Below are 15,261 nucleotides of genomic sequence, written 5' to 3' on the forward strand. Positions count from 1 at the left end.
CAGTTTCCAATAATACAAATTATGTGCAGAAATAATTTTGTTTCTTTTCAGATTGTTGCCACCATTTGTATGGGGAAGCAATACCACTCTACTCTTACACTTTCCATTTCCCCAAAAGTGGCAGAAATCCAAAACGGCTTTCTAAAGGAAATATTTTCTCTCTTCTCTTCCAAGCCCCTGTTAAAATACAAAATGCATTGTATGAAGAAGATGGCCTGAACTTAAAGCTTGTTAACACATGGTCTTCTAAGAGGTCAAGACAGGCCTGCTTAGTTTTTCTTGGCTTATTAGCCAATGGCTTCCTTGTGGCAGATGTACTCTATGAGGATATAATTGTAAAGTTTTGTACATCTTCAGTAGCTTTTCAAGTTTCTTATCGTTTTAGGGATGATCTAATGGTGGTAGGTTCATTAGTGCTTGAGAACTGCATGTGCTTGAGGTGGGATTTCAAGTATCTGCCCCCTTTTCTGCCTTCACTAACACACTGTCCTTCTGCTTATACAAAAAACAACATGGCTGACGACAGAAAGGACACAGCTCAGCTAGAGAAGAGTGTTTGCAAAGGCAGCAGGGTGAGAAAAAGGACAAAGCTACCCTAGTTTATTCTTGCTCTTTCAAAGCTTTGTTTATGTGGTTTGGGAGGAAACCTGAGTGCTGTTTGCTCATGTCTGTCTGGAGTAATCAGTGCCCTGCAACCCTCTGCCCAATGGCAAGGACATCCCTTCCCCCATGCACACATCAACAGTGCCCCAGGCGTCTGGTTTTATGGAGGCAGACTCTTAAAAAAAAAAAATCCTTGCATGGGTGTTTAATGGGATCTGACTGATTCTGTGGGAAAGCAGAAATTTGTTCCCTCTTAGGCTTGTCCTGCATTTTGGGGAGCTAATCAAAAGGGGCAGCAAATCAGCAACCATCTTCAGCTATTTCACTAAATCTCAGTGCCAATTTGAGGTTTCCGTAATGTGCGGGTGGCGATTGATGAGTAGTCATATATGACACTAAAAGTGACTTTGAGCTTCATGTCACACTTTAAATGCACACAAAAGTTGCCATTATGCGATTAAACATGCACAAGATCGATTCTTTTTTTTAAAAAAGATACTTTCTAACCTTTGCATTTATTTATTCACTGCCCTAGCAAGGGCTGCAAGAAAAGAATATACAGTTTAAACAATAACAGCATTAAAACAAAGGGTTTTCTACATAATGCAAAATAAACAGGCATAGCTGATACAAAGGCCTTTCAACTGCTTATAATACACCATGTATAGAACCAGTACATTGGCTGGAAATATAATCACATATGGTCTAAGAGTTATAGGGGGCAACCCCCCCCCCCCCAAATGATGCCCCTGGAGAGACATGATTACTTGCCTAGAGCCAAATGGTTGAAATTACCAGCTTTGCATCTCTTAGGTCACAGCTTGGCTGCTATCCAGAGAACTACACTGGTTTCCTGAACTTACTCTTGACTGCTAGACCATGACTTTGATAGGAAGTTATATAGCAAAGATCAGAAGAAATGCGCCCCCATGGACGCTGCCTGCAGCAAGCAGCAACCGTGGTTGGCAAATCTATTTTCAATCCTAAAGACGCAACTTAGCTCCCCCACTCCACCCCCTCAGGCCCTGAGAGTGCCATAATTTCATAAATTCTCTTGGCTGGAGTTTGAGAGAAAACATTACACGTACACACACATACACAGTGCTATTTTTCTAGGAAAAAGAGGTGCCGGAACTCACCATGAACGCTTCCCTTGTTCTCTTATAATGGCAATGGCGCCCACGTGAACGGTGCTGAAACTGAGTTATCATTACATTTCCTCCAAGGAGCTCAAGGTGGTGTCCACGGCTCTTCCCCTCTCCATTTTATCATCACAAAAACCCTGTTAGGTAGGCTAGACCAGTGTTTTTCAACCTTTTTTGGGCAAAGACACTGGGCTAGACTGAGAGACAGTGGCTGGTCCAAGGTCAAGCTGTGAGTAAGCTTCATGGCCGAATGGAGATTTGAACCCTGGTCTCAAAGCCCCTCGTCCAACACTATAACCATGACACCATATTGGGTGTCAATTACCCGTTCTCAGGCACCTGTGTTTCCAGCAGCTTTGTGGAAAGATGATTTGCAGAGACAGTTCCTTGTGTTGAGTGTTTGCCTGATTTGGCCTCCAGGGCAAGGAAAGCAGCTGGGTGTTTCTGCACTCATGCCTGGGAAGCTGCCTCCACTAGGCTGTTCATTTGAGGTTATGTATCAGGGCTTTTAAACATCCCCTAATATAGCTGCCTGATGGAGCATTGAGGGTTCACATCACAATTCCTCACCAGGTCACAATTTAGGAGGAACCAACAACTGGAAATTCCAGACCCGCCTCTGCCACTCCAGAGATGCACTGAAAGGCTGATTGCTGCAGTAATGGAGCATAAGGGCTAACCTAGCCTCTTTCATCCCATTTGACAGGATGCCCTCAAAGTAGCTCTGTAAAACAAGTTACTGACCATAGCCACAGAGTTGCAGTGCAGGGCTAGGGCTGCCACTTCCCCTCAAGACACTAATGGCTACATGATCCAGTGCTATTTTTCTAGAAAAAGAGGTGCCAGAACTCACCATGGACGCCTCCCTCATTCTCTTATAATAGCAATGGCGCCTACCTGAGAGATGCCGGAACGTCAAGTTCTGGCCGGGGGGGGGGGGACGACACCCTGGCTTCATCACAGACAGAAACTCTACAGCTGAAGCTTTGCCATTACATCCCTAAAGAATACAAAACACAGCCTTGTAGCTCAGTATTACCAACACTGGCAGGCAGCAGCTCTGCAGAATTTCAGGCAGAATACATTCCCAGCCCCACCTTGGGGGTGCCAGTGAGTGAATCTTCGACCTTTTCCACACAAAGCAGATCTGAGCCACAGCCTTTTCTGTTGTAGCGGAATGCCTGCATGCTTGTTTATTAAGGAATGTCAGCATCACCCTTTATATGCGGCCACAGGGTGGTTCACAACAGAATAACCATACTGTGCACACATAACAATTACTTCAATCTGACTCAAGATAAACAGCAGCACCAGACTGCTGTAGACATTAAAGGCGCAGTGGCCATGCCAGCAGAAAGGTGCCAACCCCCTATCTACAGTCATGTAGTGGTTGCAGTGTTTGACTCCCCACAGGGATAGGGCACTTCTGGTCCTCCAGGTAATGTTGGGGTCCAGCTCCCATCAGCAGGAATCTCAGCTAAAGCATCTATGACAGATGGTCATCCAACCTCACACATCTGCCCACCTCTTGGAGTTAGGGCCAGAGAACCAAGGGTTCGAATTTCCATTCAGCCATTAAGTTCTCATGGGGTGACCTTGGGCCAGTCACACTTTTCTCAGCCTCACCTACTTCACAGGCTTGTTGTGAGGATAACATGGTGCTGGCAGAATAAGACTAGTATTGGAGGTCATGGGAGTAGCCAAGGGGGGCAGGGGGTAAATCAAGTAGATTAATACAAAATACTTAACTAACCGAGGTTCTGCTCCCCCCCCAAAAAAAACATTTAATCCTGGCTACACCTACCCTATGTTGGAGGTGGTGGTAGTCTACCACTCAAACAGGAGTGGGGCCAAAGCTGTTGAGGCCATGCCCTGCTATGGGGCTTCTTATGGGTGCCTGACTCTGGCCACTGGGAGACCAGAACGAACTTTTGTTCTTCCAGGATCTCGAGCACCTTGGCAGAAAAGGCAGGGCATAAATGCAAGGCAGCAAATAACTACTAGACTAGAAGGGGCTGCCTCTGAAGGCGCAGGGCTCTCCTTCACTGGAAGTTTCTAAACAGAGGAGGGTTGGGAGGGGTTCTGTAGCCGTGATTCCTGCATTGCAGGGGGTTGGACTTGACGACCCTAGGCTCGGGGGAACCCCTGCAACTCCCGGGTTCTACGATTCTGTGACTGCAAAGGGCCCGATTCTGACCATCTCCCCACCCCTCCCTGCCGCCGACGGTGCTGGCTGCTGCTGTTCCAGGCGCCACCAGGCAGTGCACCAGTCAGTTGCTAAGCTACGGCGGGTTGCTCCCAATCTCGCAGGCGCCTGCTGGGTCCTAAGATCTGGGCATCTCCTGCTCTGCCCCGCTTCCTTCCACACGGCTCCACCGACGCGAGTCCAGGGGTGGCAGGGAGGGGCCACAGGACTCCCAGGACCCACGCTGCCTCCTCCTCCCCTGGCCCCGCCCGGGTCTCTCTCTCTCTTTCTCTCTCTCTCTCTGGCTCGCTCCCTCTCCTCCCTCCCTCTCTCCCTCCCTCCCTCCCTCTCTCTCGTTCACTGCGGCTGCGGGCGGCATCCATCGCCAAAGAAGACGAGGCACACGGAGCCCGGCGCCCGCCGCCGCCGCCATCGCAGCCCGTCTCGCTGCCGGGGCTAGATGCAGGCCATCAAGTGTGTGGTCGTGGGAGACGGGTGAGCGCCGCCGGAAGGGATCGCCGTCGGGGGGCGCGGATGGGCGAGGCTGGCGCTCGGCCCAGGCGGCAGGGGACCATGTGCCGCCAGGCAAGGGTGGGGCTCTGGGCTAGCGGGGAGAGAATGAACGCCGACGCCTCACGGAGGGAAAGAGGATGGTGCACTGGGAGGGAGGGGGGCGTCTGGGGGAAGAGGGGGGTGGGTTTCCACCAGCATAGGGGACCTGAGCACACACACGCCCATCAAGCTGCCTCTTGGGGAGGCGCCTGCTTTCCTATGCCTGTGCCCCCCCTTACACACGCACCTATTGTTGCCCTACGAAACCCACCCCTCTCATTGCCTTGCTAGCCTTTGCCCCTGATCTTAGCTTACTCGCCGCCCCTCTCCTCTCATTCTTCTGTGCTGCCCGACCCCCCTTTCTGCTGCAGTCTCCAGCAGGGGTGCCAACTTGAATAAAATATTGGGGGGCAGGTAAGCCCCACCCCACGTATTCAATCACAAGACAAGGCGCACGCATACCATTTGAATGGCAATACTCGTCAACTTGGGGGGGGGGAGCCCCATCAAATATTTTATGGGGGCGGGGGCGAAGGGACCTCGGCCCCTAGGAGTTTGCTCCTGTGGTCTCCAGGGAGGGCTTCCACTCACGCCATGCTTATTATCTGCCCCTCTGTTCGGGTTTCCGCACTTAGTATCGCCATGTGGTTTGGTGGGAGCCTTTATATGAAAGCCCTTCGCCTTCCCTTTCGCACAACGCCTCCTCGCCTCTCCCGCGCACATACACACAAGCTGGATCGAGGAGCGGGGCGGCTGCTTTTATTGTGATAGGGATCTGATACCGATTCCGCTAGGCGGGCTGAGATAAGATGTGTTTCCTTCTTTGAATCCTAAGATTATATGACCGCCCTGCAGATTGGCAGAGATGGGCAAATGCCCAGTCTTGATCGAGTGCCATTCTCTCACGCACACGCACAGACAGAGCCATGGCTGTTTCAAATGCTGTGATTCCCCAGCTTGCAGGTTTAAGTGCCACCAGCCAGGAGGATGTTGTGAACATAGCTTGGCAAGCTGACAGCAATAAGCACTGGTGCAGGATGAATCCCAAGGATGGTTACCAGCCACCTCAAATGGTTCGGGCCAGCAAAGGAAAACAGTATTGTGCCCAAATAACTATGTTGGTAGATGGATTCAGGGAACTGTCCTGGTGCCAGGGCTTCAGTATGTAGTGTGCTGTAGAAGGCATGTCAGCCATGGTTCAGGGAAGCCTGGGTTCAAAGCCCCGCTCTGTTGGGGAGGTTGGGCAAATTACAGAGTCTCAGCCTATCCTAACCCATAGGGATGAGCAAGAGGAGGTGATATCAGGTATGTTCCCTTAGCTCCTTAGAAGAAGGGTGCAAAACAGATGTGATAAATGGCAGTGTGAAGTCGGGAACCCCTAGTTCAGACATCACTTTAACTCTGAACTCTGTGGCTGGCCCTTCAGCACAGAGGATCTGGTTCAAACATGGTCAGGTTTTTTGTGGCATGTGTCTGCCCTCTTCTGACTCTCTTTCTTCCCTCCCCACCTCATTGTTGCCCTAGCAAATCAACCTCCCACCACCCCAATCTTTCAGCTTCAGGTTCCCTGGCTTCCCCTTCCAATAGCACTGACCTAGCTTACAGTGGGTTCTTAGTATTATTTAGTTCAGGGATGTCAATCACTGCGAAGCATTGGGTGGTCCATCTTCCCTGCTACCATTGATTTGGGGTATCCCCATCTATGTGCCTCATTGCTCCACTGATAGAAGACCATCTCCCTGCATGCTTACAAAGATAAATTAAAATGTTACAGTGCATAATTCTAACATGGTCAAACTGCACCTCTCACCCAACCTGTTCAGACCTTTTACTCAAAGAAAAGTTAAAATAATCTCCCCGTTTACAGATGTTGGCAATTCATGCTTTCAGTGTCCGTCCCTCCCGAAAAATAGGTGCTAGTTTTCAGCATGAAGTTGTTACAGTAAGTGCCACACTTTTTAACAACAACAAAAAAGAGGGGTACCGGTACTGCATACCCTCAAGTACCCCCTGGGGGGGGAAAGCACTGCCTGCTTTAGGCCATACCTAGTGAGATGGGGAAATGTCTAGGAATCAGAGGTGCGAGCATGCAAATGAAATTTCCAGCACATGAGAAGGAAATGCTGTGACTGGGTACAAGGTATGTGATCTCTCCCTATGCACTGGCTTGCCATTAGACAATTCTGGTGCTGATCTTAACAGAATCAGTCCACGGACATTATATCACAAGCATCTTTTTTTAAAAAAATGTGTGTTGCACAGAAAGAACAGTAGAGAGCAGTACATTTGTTTCCTACCAAATGGTTTTTACATGTATCCTCATGCTGCTGCTGTCTACCCCCGAAGGCCATATTTTTCTGTGATCATATGAGTGAAAATTTGTCCCTTTGGCTTTTGTGCTTGCTGGCTGGGCCATCGAGAGATCCTTGGTATGCAAAAACCAAGAGTACATCCAGGATCGTTGAACAGTTTTTCTTGTTGGAACTTAAAACCCTTGGCTATTAATTGTGTTTTCACTTTTTAACCCAATTGCACCCTGTTAGTCTCAACAATGAGGTGTTTTTTTAGGTTATTGTGAGCCCAGATTAGTAGTGTGTGAAGAATCTCACTATAAGGCAAGGGTAGCCTTCCAGTTGTTGCCGGACTACAACTCCAATTATCCTGATCATGGCCAAGCTGGCTGGGGCTGATGAATGTAGTACATTGGATACCCCTGCTATATAAGGTGTGTTTCCTGCCCCATAGAACAGTGTCACTGAAGGGAGAAGTTTGGGTGTGTTAAGGATAGATCACGTATACAAAAATCAAAATCTGATCCAGTGGCTGATAATTGGGGAAGGGCACCCCATTCCCCCCCTCTCAGCCCCACTCCATGCCATCCTGTTGTTGTCTATGCTGTACGGCTCTTGCTTTCGTTTCTTCAGGGCTGTGGGGAAGACCTGTCTGTTGATCAGCTACACGACAAATGCCTTCCCCGGAGAATACATCCCCACCGTGTGAGTATAGAGGTTCTGCTACATAGTTGTGGGATAATATGCATGCGAAGATAATAAGGCATTTTGTAGAAGTCCCACAGTGGGATGCTGATACTCTGGGTATTGAAAGTACTGGGACTCCTAGGGACACTTGAAGTGGGACAAATTGAGCAATAGTCTAGTAAACCGGATAAAGTTAAGCACAAACGACTTTAAAAATAAAAATAAGTATTTTGCTGTAGGCACATCTGCAGGGAAGCTGTAATTAGCCGTTGCTTTCCAGTGTGTGTCCAAACATAGCAAAAAAAAAAATCACAGATGATCTATATGCCTGCTTTTCTTATGTGGAATTTTGTTGGGTAAAATAGCCCTGGTTGTGGTGGCTATAGTATCCCTCAAGGATTGTGTTTAAGAATAAAAGCACTATGGGAAATGGTTCACTAGAGTAATATAATTTACATGCTTCTACCATTCTTTCGCTTGGAAAGTAACAGAGAAAGGGTTGGCGTTAAACTTATTTTCCACCTCTGTACAGGTTGTCTGTTGAGTAACTTACTGAAATGTAATATACAGATTAACTCAGGTTACTTCTGCTCTAGCACACTTTAACAGTCCTGAGGCATTGCTTTTCTGCTCTCAACTGGAAGCAGAATTAAAAGGGAAGTTTAACAGATCACTTAATATATTATCCTGCAATGCCCACCACTATGGCTGTGGTCTTTTCCTATTTCCTCACAAGTAAGTCCCATTCAGCAAATGGCCCTTCTGACATCATTGAAAAGTGTCCTGCTTGCAGGTTGTCCTAAGATAGCTTCCACAGTGGGCCTGTTGATGTTAATCGCCCCTCTTAAATGCCTCTCATTATCTGTGCCTGTTTCTCCTGAGGGCTTTTTAAATGAATGGGGTTTAACATTACTTCACTACATAAAAACAAAAAGAACAAACGTTATGGGAGGAAAATAATATTTTTAATAAACACAGCAAGGGGTAGGGAGGTAGAAGAAGAGACTCTGCTACTACTTTTCATTCACCATTAGGTTAGACGACAAATGTGATTTAAGTGTGGTGGAGGAAGAAATAAACAAAGCTATGCGATTGAGGCGATGCCCTGAAATGTGTAGTGAATAGTTACTGCTTTAGAAGAGAGAAGTCGTTAGTGGGAAGTATTCCAGCACAATTAATCTAGCATGGAATGAAGGTTGCAATCTGAAACCCACCTACTTAGGAGTAATCTAAATTGCTCAGTGGGAGTAGATATGTATAGGATCGCACTGTGATACTGAGGGTGTGACCTGTGATGCTGGAATAGAGTGTGATTCTCTGTTGCTGATGGAACATTTCCCCCTCCAGGTTTGATAATTATTCTGCCAACGTCATGGTAGATGGGAAGCCAGTAAACCTGGGCCTGTGGGATACAGCAGGACAAGAAGACTATGACAGGCTACGGCCTCTTTCCTACCCACAGACAGTAAGTGATGAGGCTGCTTCTCTACAAGCCAAGTCGGATTAGATCCCCTTTTAGAGAAAGGCCCCTCCATGTACTAGGCAGTACTCTTGTGGACTATGCACAAATGCATTCCATGTTCTTTCTGCAACAAACAAGTTTGAATTACATGACCATGAGGGAAATCTTCAGTCAGTTCAATAAAAAATTAAGCCAATATTACACATCCCTTTTGTGAAATCTGGTATTTTGGGGCGGGGACTAAATTGAGAGGGACACAAAGAGCTTGCAGATGCATGAGATGCAGTTGCTACTCCTGTTGTTTCTTCAGAAGTCACATCCCACCCTTGTCATCTATCCTGCTTGTATCCTTGCAGGATGTTTTCCTGATCTGCTTCTCACTGGTGAGCCCAGCTTCTTTTGAAAACGTCCGAGCCAAGGTAAGAGGCTTTCTCTTAAGAATGTGTAAGTGACTACCAAGGGGCAGGCCTGTTCGTAGCAGCCTAGCCACAGATTGGCAGAGGGTGTCTCAAGGACAGGATTTTAAGTAGAATCAGGATATTTTCCTAAAGACCTCTCCCAGGCAGGGCCACCTATCCTTAGGTACCATTTTGCTTCTAGAGCACAGTAACTTCTGCAGTCAAGGAGATTCACTCCCTTGCTTCTCATTTTCAGTGGTACCCAGAAGTTCGACATCACTGCCCCAACACACCAATCATTTTGGTGGGCACCAAGCTGGATCTGAGGGATGACAAAGACACCATTGAGAGGCTGCGTGACAAGAAGCTGGCTCCCATTACCTACCCTCAAGGTCTAGCTATGGCCAGGGAAATTGGTGAGTCTTGGAAACAGGGGCTACAGGAAGCAATGGTGAACTGAGGGGGACACAGCATTCTCCCAACCGGTTGGAAGTATTCGCTTCTGTGGTTTTCGATCTTTTTGTCTTATCATGTGCACTAGAACCTTGCTTCCCCACCACCACCCTAAATGGAATTTTATAATCAAGGTTTAAGGATCTGAGGGGGAAGCAGAGAAATTACAACTCTCCCTAAGTCATGTTGTCTCCTGAATTCCTCCAGGTTCAGTCAAGTACCTAGAGTGTTCTGCCCTTACACAGCGTGGCCTCAAGACTGTCTTTGATGAAGCCATCCGTGCTGTGCTCTGTCCTCCCCCCGTGAAGAAGCCTGGAAAGAAGTGCACCGTGTTCTAAGGGCATCTGAGTTCAGCATGTTTTGGGTGTCTCCTCCTTGTTATGTGCCAGGAGGAAGCGTTCGCTGGGTGTTCCCGCAATGGGAGAGGCGGGGCCCTTCATCATGTACGAAGTCAGTGTTTTTTAAATGTCTCTTTGATTTAACGTCTGTGTCGATGTAAAAGGGCCGCATGGGAGGAGGAGGAGCTCAATGCTGTCCCACCCCCAGGGTGGGAAGTGCATGCTCCCCATGTCTCCATGCCAGGGGGGGTAATGCGTGAATGGAAAGACCAGCCCTTTATTACTACTTCTATTGGTGCTAGAGCATTGTGGCAGGAGCAGGTAACAAATCCCAGCTGGGGCAGGGAAAGACAAATGGGACACAGGTTGAAGAAGTAGCCTTTATAGTGCTTTATTTGCACGAAACACTAGCAAAGCTAAATGATCAGTGCAGCTCTGTGCCATCCCAAGCTGCCTTTGCCTTTCAGGATATCAGCCTGTGTGCTGCTCCTCAGCTGGTTTTACAGACCATCAGCTCTCCCAAAGATGGAGAGTCGGAGGAAGGCCTCTTTACCTTGTCCAGCCTGAGCAGGACAGGGCCAGATGGCAGGAACCTTTCTGTAAGATTAAAGATGATGCAGGTGGAAAGGGTTATGGCCAACCCCTTCCTTTTGTCAGGTGGGATGGACTGGGGGATGGAGCAGGGAGAGCTTTGGAGGGGTTGGGATGGAGACGGGTCCAGTTTTTAATCATCGTGTAGAGTGATGAGCTGAACACCTCTTATTTTATACAATAAACATTTCTCCATAAGTAAGGAAGTGTGATTTGTTCAGGGTCAGCGGCAGAAGCAAGCATCCTACAGCCCTCACTTTCCGCATGCATCCGCTAATGGAAGCTCCCACTTGGTCTCTCTCTCTGCCACAGAGATGGACAACCTGTGGCCACAACTTCCGTCATCCCTGGTTATTGGCTGGGCTGATGGGAGGTGGGGCCCATGAAGATCTGGAGTTGTGGCAAGTTCCCCATCCATGTTCCACAGAATTTCATTCCACGTCCCAGTCTGTTCCGGATGACTCAGTAGGAAAAAAAATCACACAGGGAAGACGGAAGCAAACGCTGTATTTTAGCAGGCAAGGAATCCCCCGTCAACTGGCAGCATGGCACCTGTCGTCATGTTGCTTTGGTTGCTCAGCAGGAAGAGGATGCTGTTCACCACATCGTCTACCTCTGTAATGATAGACCAGAGGCAGCTGTAGGCAGTCAAGTCCACGGAATCCCCTTGGGCTTTCAGAGGTGGATGAAATGCCCCACACTCCAAACAAGATATTCCCCATCCTTGCACTTCCACATGTGCTGTAGCCCCACCCCAAGATTGTTCTCTCTGGCAGATACTAGCTGGAGTCTGTCAACCAGTTATACATGTGATAGGACTCCTGCATGTGATTTCTCCCAAGGCAGTTTTCAACGGTTGGTGTGCTTTTCAAGCAAATCCATACAGGACAGGGGTAGTATAGCCTCTGTGTGAGAACTGCACTCTCCTGACTACTGCATATGCTAGCTACATATCTATCAGGAAAAGGGGAAATAGCAGTTTTGCCCATTTGCCATGATCTTAAATGGTAAGCAATCCTCCTTCATTTTGAGACACAATCCCTTTAGCCCAGTGGAAGCAGGGTATTTTTTTTTTGGGGGGGGGGAAACCAGAGGCAATCTCAACTGTTCTGTGTTACTCAGAGGAGGCTGCCATGCTCTTCTCTTTTCTACTAGGTTTCCAAAGCTACAGAGGCCCCCACTTGTGCTCCTCGTGAGAAACTGATGCTTCAGGTTACCTGCAAATTTCCCCAGTGGGATGCGGCTAATCATAGGTCCAGCTTTCTGGGGATCAGTCCAGTTGAGGCGGCCCATGTCCGTCATGACAACCGTGGGGTTCACACTGTTCACCCGAATCTTGAAAAAGCAAGGACAGGAAAGCAGATAATGAATGCAAGTTTAGCCCATACATGCCAGCAGGACACCTGCTGGGGCTTTCAGATCTTCCCCCTCTTTTATAACCATTCTTGTTCATAAACAGGCTCCAGAGACAGAGATTCTGTTCCAACTGGCATGTAGGAATATACGTGACTCTTATTCAACCTGATTACCTCCAGGGCAGGATCCAGCTGAGTTTTCCTCTTTGGCCTACATCAGGGATGGTGAACCAAGTGGCCCTCCCAGATGTTCTTGGACTACAACTTCCATCATCCCTGACCATGTGGCCATGTTGACTGAGACTGATGGAAATTATAGTCTGACAACATTTTGGGGGGGGGGGGGCACAGGTTCCTCAACACTGCCATAGGCATATATCCTGATTCAACCATTATTAGTCTCTGTTTACTCTGCTCTGACTGCACTATAGTTCTCATGGCCCCTTCCACTCCAGATGTTCACATTTTTATAATAATTCATCAGGGTTCAGTTCTTACCCTGTGGGGACCCAGCTCCAGAGCCATTGTCTTTGTCAGCATATCCAAGGCACTCTTAGTGGAACCTTCAACACAACAAGAGAATTTAGTGTACTGGGTTGCCGGCTACTCATCCCCACACCCCAATCCCGCCCTTCACGCTCTCATCCACGGCCAGCTTGAACAAGCGTGGCTTGAGGCAACGTCATCACTGCAATCACTGCTTGCAGATTCCACCTGTGTTTAGCAGGAAGGACAGCAGCAAAAACCTTGTAGTTTTACTCACAGTAAACCGTGTGATCGGACAGAGCCCGATGGGATGCCTGGCTCGAGACATTCACAATTGCACCCGGCGCTCCCCTGGCGATCAGTTTCCGAGCAACAATCTGAAACGCACGGCACCCGATAAAGTTTAATGTGCACTATCACCATCGAAACTAAAGACAAGCCTTCAATGACAGAGGAGCAGTTACATGGAGAAGTTCTAATGTACCTCAGCCCTGAATGAGCATGCGGCAGCATGGTCAAAGCTCTACATGTTTACCACCTTAAGGCTGTGGTCCTATGCACATACTTGGGGAGTAAATCCCATTGTTTATTTGTGAGTGTTTATTTCAGAGTAAAGATGCATAGAATTTTTATGGGAGGCCAGAATATTAGCCCACCCTCTGAGCCTTTTGCTTGGCTGCTCAGAAGTGAGCATTGCCCTCCCAACACCGCGCAGACTTCTCACCTGGGAGACATGCAGTGCGGCCCGAAGGTTGACATTGAAAGACCTACATAAAACCAAAGTCAGATTAAGTATGCAAAGCAAAGCAGACAGCAATGGCTTGAGGTGACTGCTAGCGACCAAAGTATGCAGGGAAAACACTTGTAACCTGCAAACAGAGCAACCCCCCCCCCTATTTTAGCAACGGATCTGCCTTGACAATAACCAAGCAGATAAAATAAAATAAGCCTCTCCGTCCCTCTCTCCAGCGACAGGAAGAGTTGTGGTTGGTGCCTCTGTGAGCCAGCTCTTTTATTTGGCAAACTGGGGCAGATTGAAATGAAAACATCAATCTAGGATAAAGGTTTTATTACACGTCTTTCAGGATAGGATGCAGAAAGCCTCCAGGGCTCAGAATGAGAATCTGCAAGGTGCATAATTGTATGACAGCTTGCAATGTGAAATTAGGCATCTCTTCCCCTAACCACCAGGTACCAACAAGGGAACTTGCCTGCAGCCCCGGGTCTGGGATTACCTGTCAAAGGCCTCCTTAGTCACCTGTAGGAATGGTTGCAGCAGTGCTACAGCAGCATTATTCACCAACAGGTCAATATCCCCCATTGCGCTCAGTGCTGCCTCTGTGGCCTCCCAATCGCCCAAGTCTATGCATAGCGTCTGGATGTCAGGGCACTAGGAACAGAGAAAACAGATACGAGACCAGGGTTAAGCTAGTGGGGCAGAAGAGAATCTGGGTCTGCTGGTGCCCTAGTTCCTGTTCTTCCAACAAACATACAGATGCACAGAATAGGCTGAAGATGTATATGGTTGATGGTTCAAGACTAGGGTTGTCAGATCCTATCTTCATCCTGAAATTAATTCTGTATCATTAGGGGCACTTTTACAGAAGTGTGTTGGACATCGTCTGCATCTCATATGAGAATGTAACATATTGGATGAGGGATAGCTCGGTTGGCAGAGAGCATGAGACTCTTAATCTCAGTGTTGTGGGTCCGAGCCCCAGGTTGGGCGAATGATTCCTGCATTCCCGGGGTTGGCTTAGAATGATGATCCTTGTGGTCCTTTCCAACTCGTACAATTCTATGTAAGATCTACACAAGCTTGAAGGTGCATTTCGCATTTTGTACCCTGCATTACTAATAATCACACAAATGGTGCCACAGGTGAAAATATCCCAAGGATTGCATGGAAGGCAAAACTGTGCAGGCAGATAATTCCTACACCCTGAATAGTGTAGGTAGTAGGGATAAGAAATTCAGCAAGTAAAGCTTTTCTCAGCACCGGGTCTCCATGAAGATCAGCTATCTATATAGGATCAGGGATCAGCTGTTGGGTAGGTGGGAGCATGAGTGTGGGCAACCCTAGCCTGTAAGAGCCCTCTCAGAAGCTTGACGACCCTACACGAGCTTTTCTGCAAGAGGCATTGAAGAAGGACTACCTCCTTTTGCAGGTGGTCGAGATCCGCCTGGGTCCGGCTCAGCGCGACCACCTGGGCCCCGGCACGGCTCAGCGCCACCGCCACAGCCCGGCCAATCCCTGCAAAAAGGAGAAAGGAAATGCCTCTTAAATGGACGAAGAGGGTGCGCGGGTGCCGTTGCTTTCAGGCCGGAGGCCCCTGGCCGGTACCTTTGCCAGCCCCAGTCACCAGAGCCCGGCGTCCCGAGAAGCCCTCCATCTCCCGCCGTGGCGCAGAAAGTCTGGAGTCCGGAGTCCCCGCCTCGGGGCGAAGATCAGAGCGTGGGGGGGGGGGGGGTTGCAAAGAAGGAGGCGGGGCAAGACCGGGACCGCCCCTCTCGGACCCTGCCAATCACAACTCGCTTCGGAACCGCCCCTTCCCTCCCGCTTGGAAAAGAGGCTCCTTTTCTCCAGTCTCAGGTTTACTCCACCCACACAGATGTAAACAGTAGCAGACTCGCCATTCCTTTGTCTAAAGATGGGTCTGCTCCGTTACTTCTGACGCCATGTTTCCCTGCTTCTTATTAAGCCTGGGGAATTTT

General features: G+C 48.5%; 2 protein-coding genes across 2 annotated transcripts; one reads left to right on the forward strand and one right to left on the reverse strand.

Annotated features, from left to right (window-relative positions):
* Positions 1-4,238: 4,238 nt before the first annotated feature.
* Positions 4,239-10,907, forward strand: RAC3 (Rac family small GTPase 3). The gene is made up of 6 exons (XM_033139115.1): positions 4,239-4,428; positions 7,410-7,481; positions 8,811-8,928; positions 9,282-9,344; positions 9,580-9,739; positions 9,984-10,907. The coding sequence occupies exons 1-6, from the start codon at positions 4,394-4,396 to the stop codon at positions 10,112-10,114; spliced, it is 579 nt and encodes a 192-aa protein (XP_032995006.1). The 5' UTR covers positions 4,239-4,393; the 3' UTR covers positions 10,115-10,907.
* On the reverse strand, positions 10,481-15,002 carry DCXR (dicarbonyl and L-xylulose reductase). The gene is made up of 8 exons (XM_033139114.1): positions 14,891-15,002; positions 14,703-14,800; positions 13,782-13,936; positions 13,271-13,313; positions 12,824-12,923; positions 12,559-12,623; positions 11,923-12,040; positions 10,481-11,320 (listed from the first exon to the last, which is right to left on the reverse strand). The coding sequence occupies exons 1-8, from the start codon at positions 14,937-14,939 to the stop codon at positions 11,217-11,219; spliced, it is 732 nt and encodes a 243-aa protein (XP_032995005.1). The 5' UTR covers positions 14,940-15,002; the 3' UTR covers positions 10,481-11,216.
* Between the last annotated feature and the right edge of the window lie 259 nt (positions 15,003-15,261).

The sequence above is a fragment of the Lacerta agilis genome, chromosome 2, assembly GCF_009819535.1.
Source record: "Lacerta agilis isolate rLacAgi1 chromosome 2, rLacAgi1.pri, whole genome shotgun sequence".
In the NCBI taxonomy this organism is placed as follows: Eukaryota; Metazoa; Chordata; class Lepidosauria; order Squamata; family Lacertidae; genus Lacerta; species Lacerta agilis.

What these genes read in the sequence shown, in the direction of transcription:
- RAC3 (XM_033139115.1), top strand. Translation starts at nt 4,394, where the DNA reads ATGCAGGCCATCAAGTGTGTGGTCGTGGGAGACGG. An exon ending in TGTGTGGTCGTGGGAGACGG is followed by an intron (nt 4,429 to 7,409) that starts GTGAGCGCCGCC and finishes TCGTTTCTTCAG; the next exon opens with GGCTGTGGGGAAGACCTGTC. An exon ending in CTCTTTCCTACCCACAGACA is followed by an intron (nt 8,929 to 9,281) that starts GTAAGTGATGAG and finishes GTATCCTTGCAG; the next exon opens with GATGTTTTCCTGATCTGCTT.
- DCXR (XM_033139114.1), bottom strand. Translation starts at nt 14,939, where the DNA reads ATGGAGGGCTTCTCGGGACGCCGGGCTCTGGTGACTGGGGCTGGCAAA. An exon ending in TCGACCACCTGCAAAAGGAG is followed by an intron (nt 13,937 to 14,702) that starts GTAGTCCTTCTT and finishes CTCTGTTCCTAG; the next exon opens with TGCCCTGACATCCAGACGCT. An exon ending in CCGCACTGCATGTCTCCCAG is followed by an intron (nt 12,924 to 13,270) that starts GTGAGAAGTCTG and finishes CGTGCGTTTCAG; the next exon opens with ATTGTTGCTCGGAAACTGAT.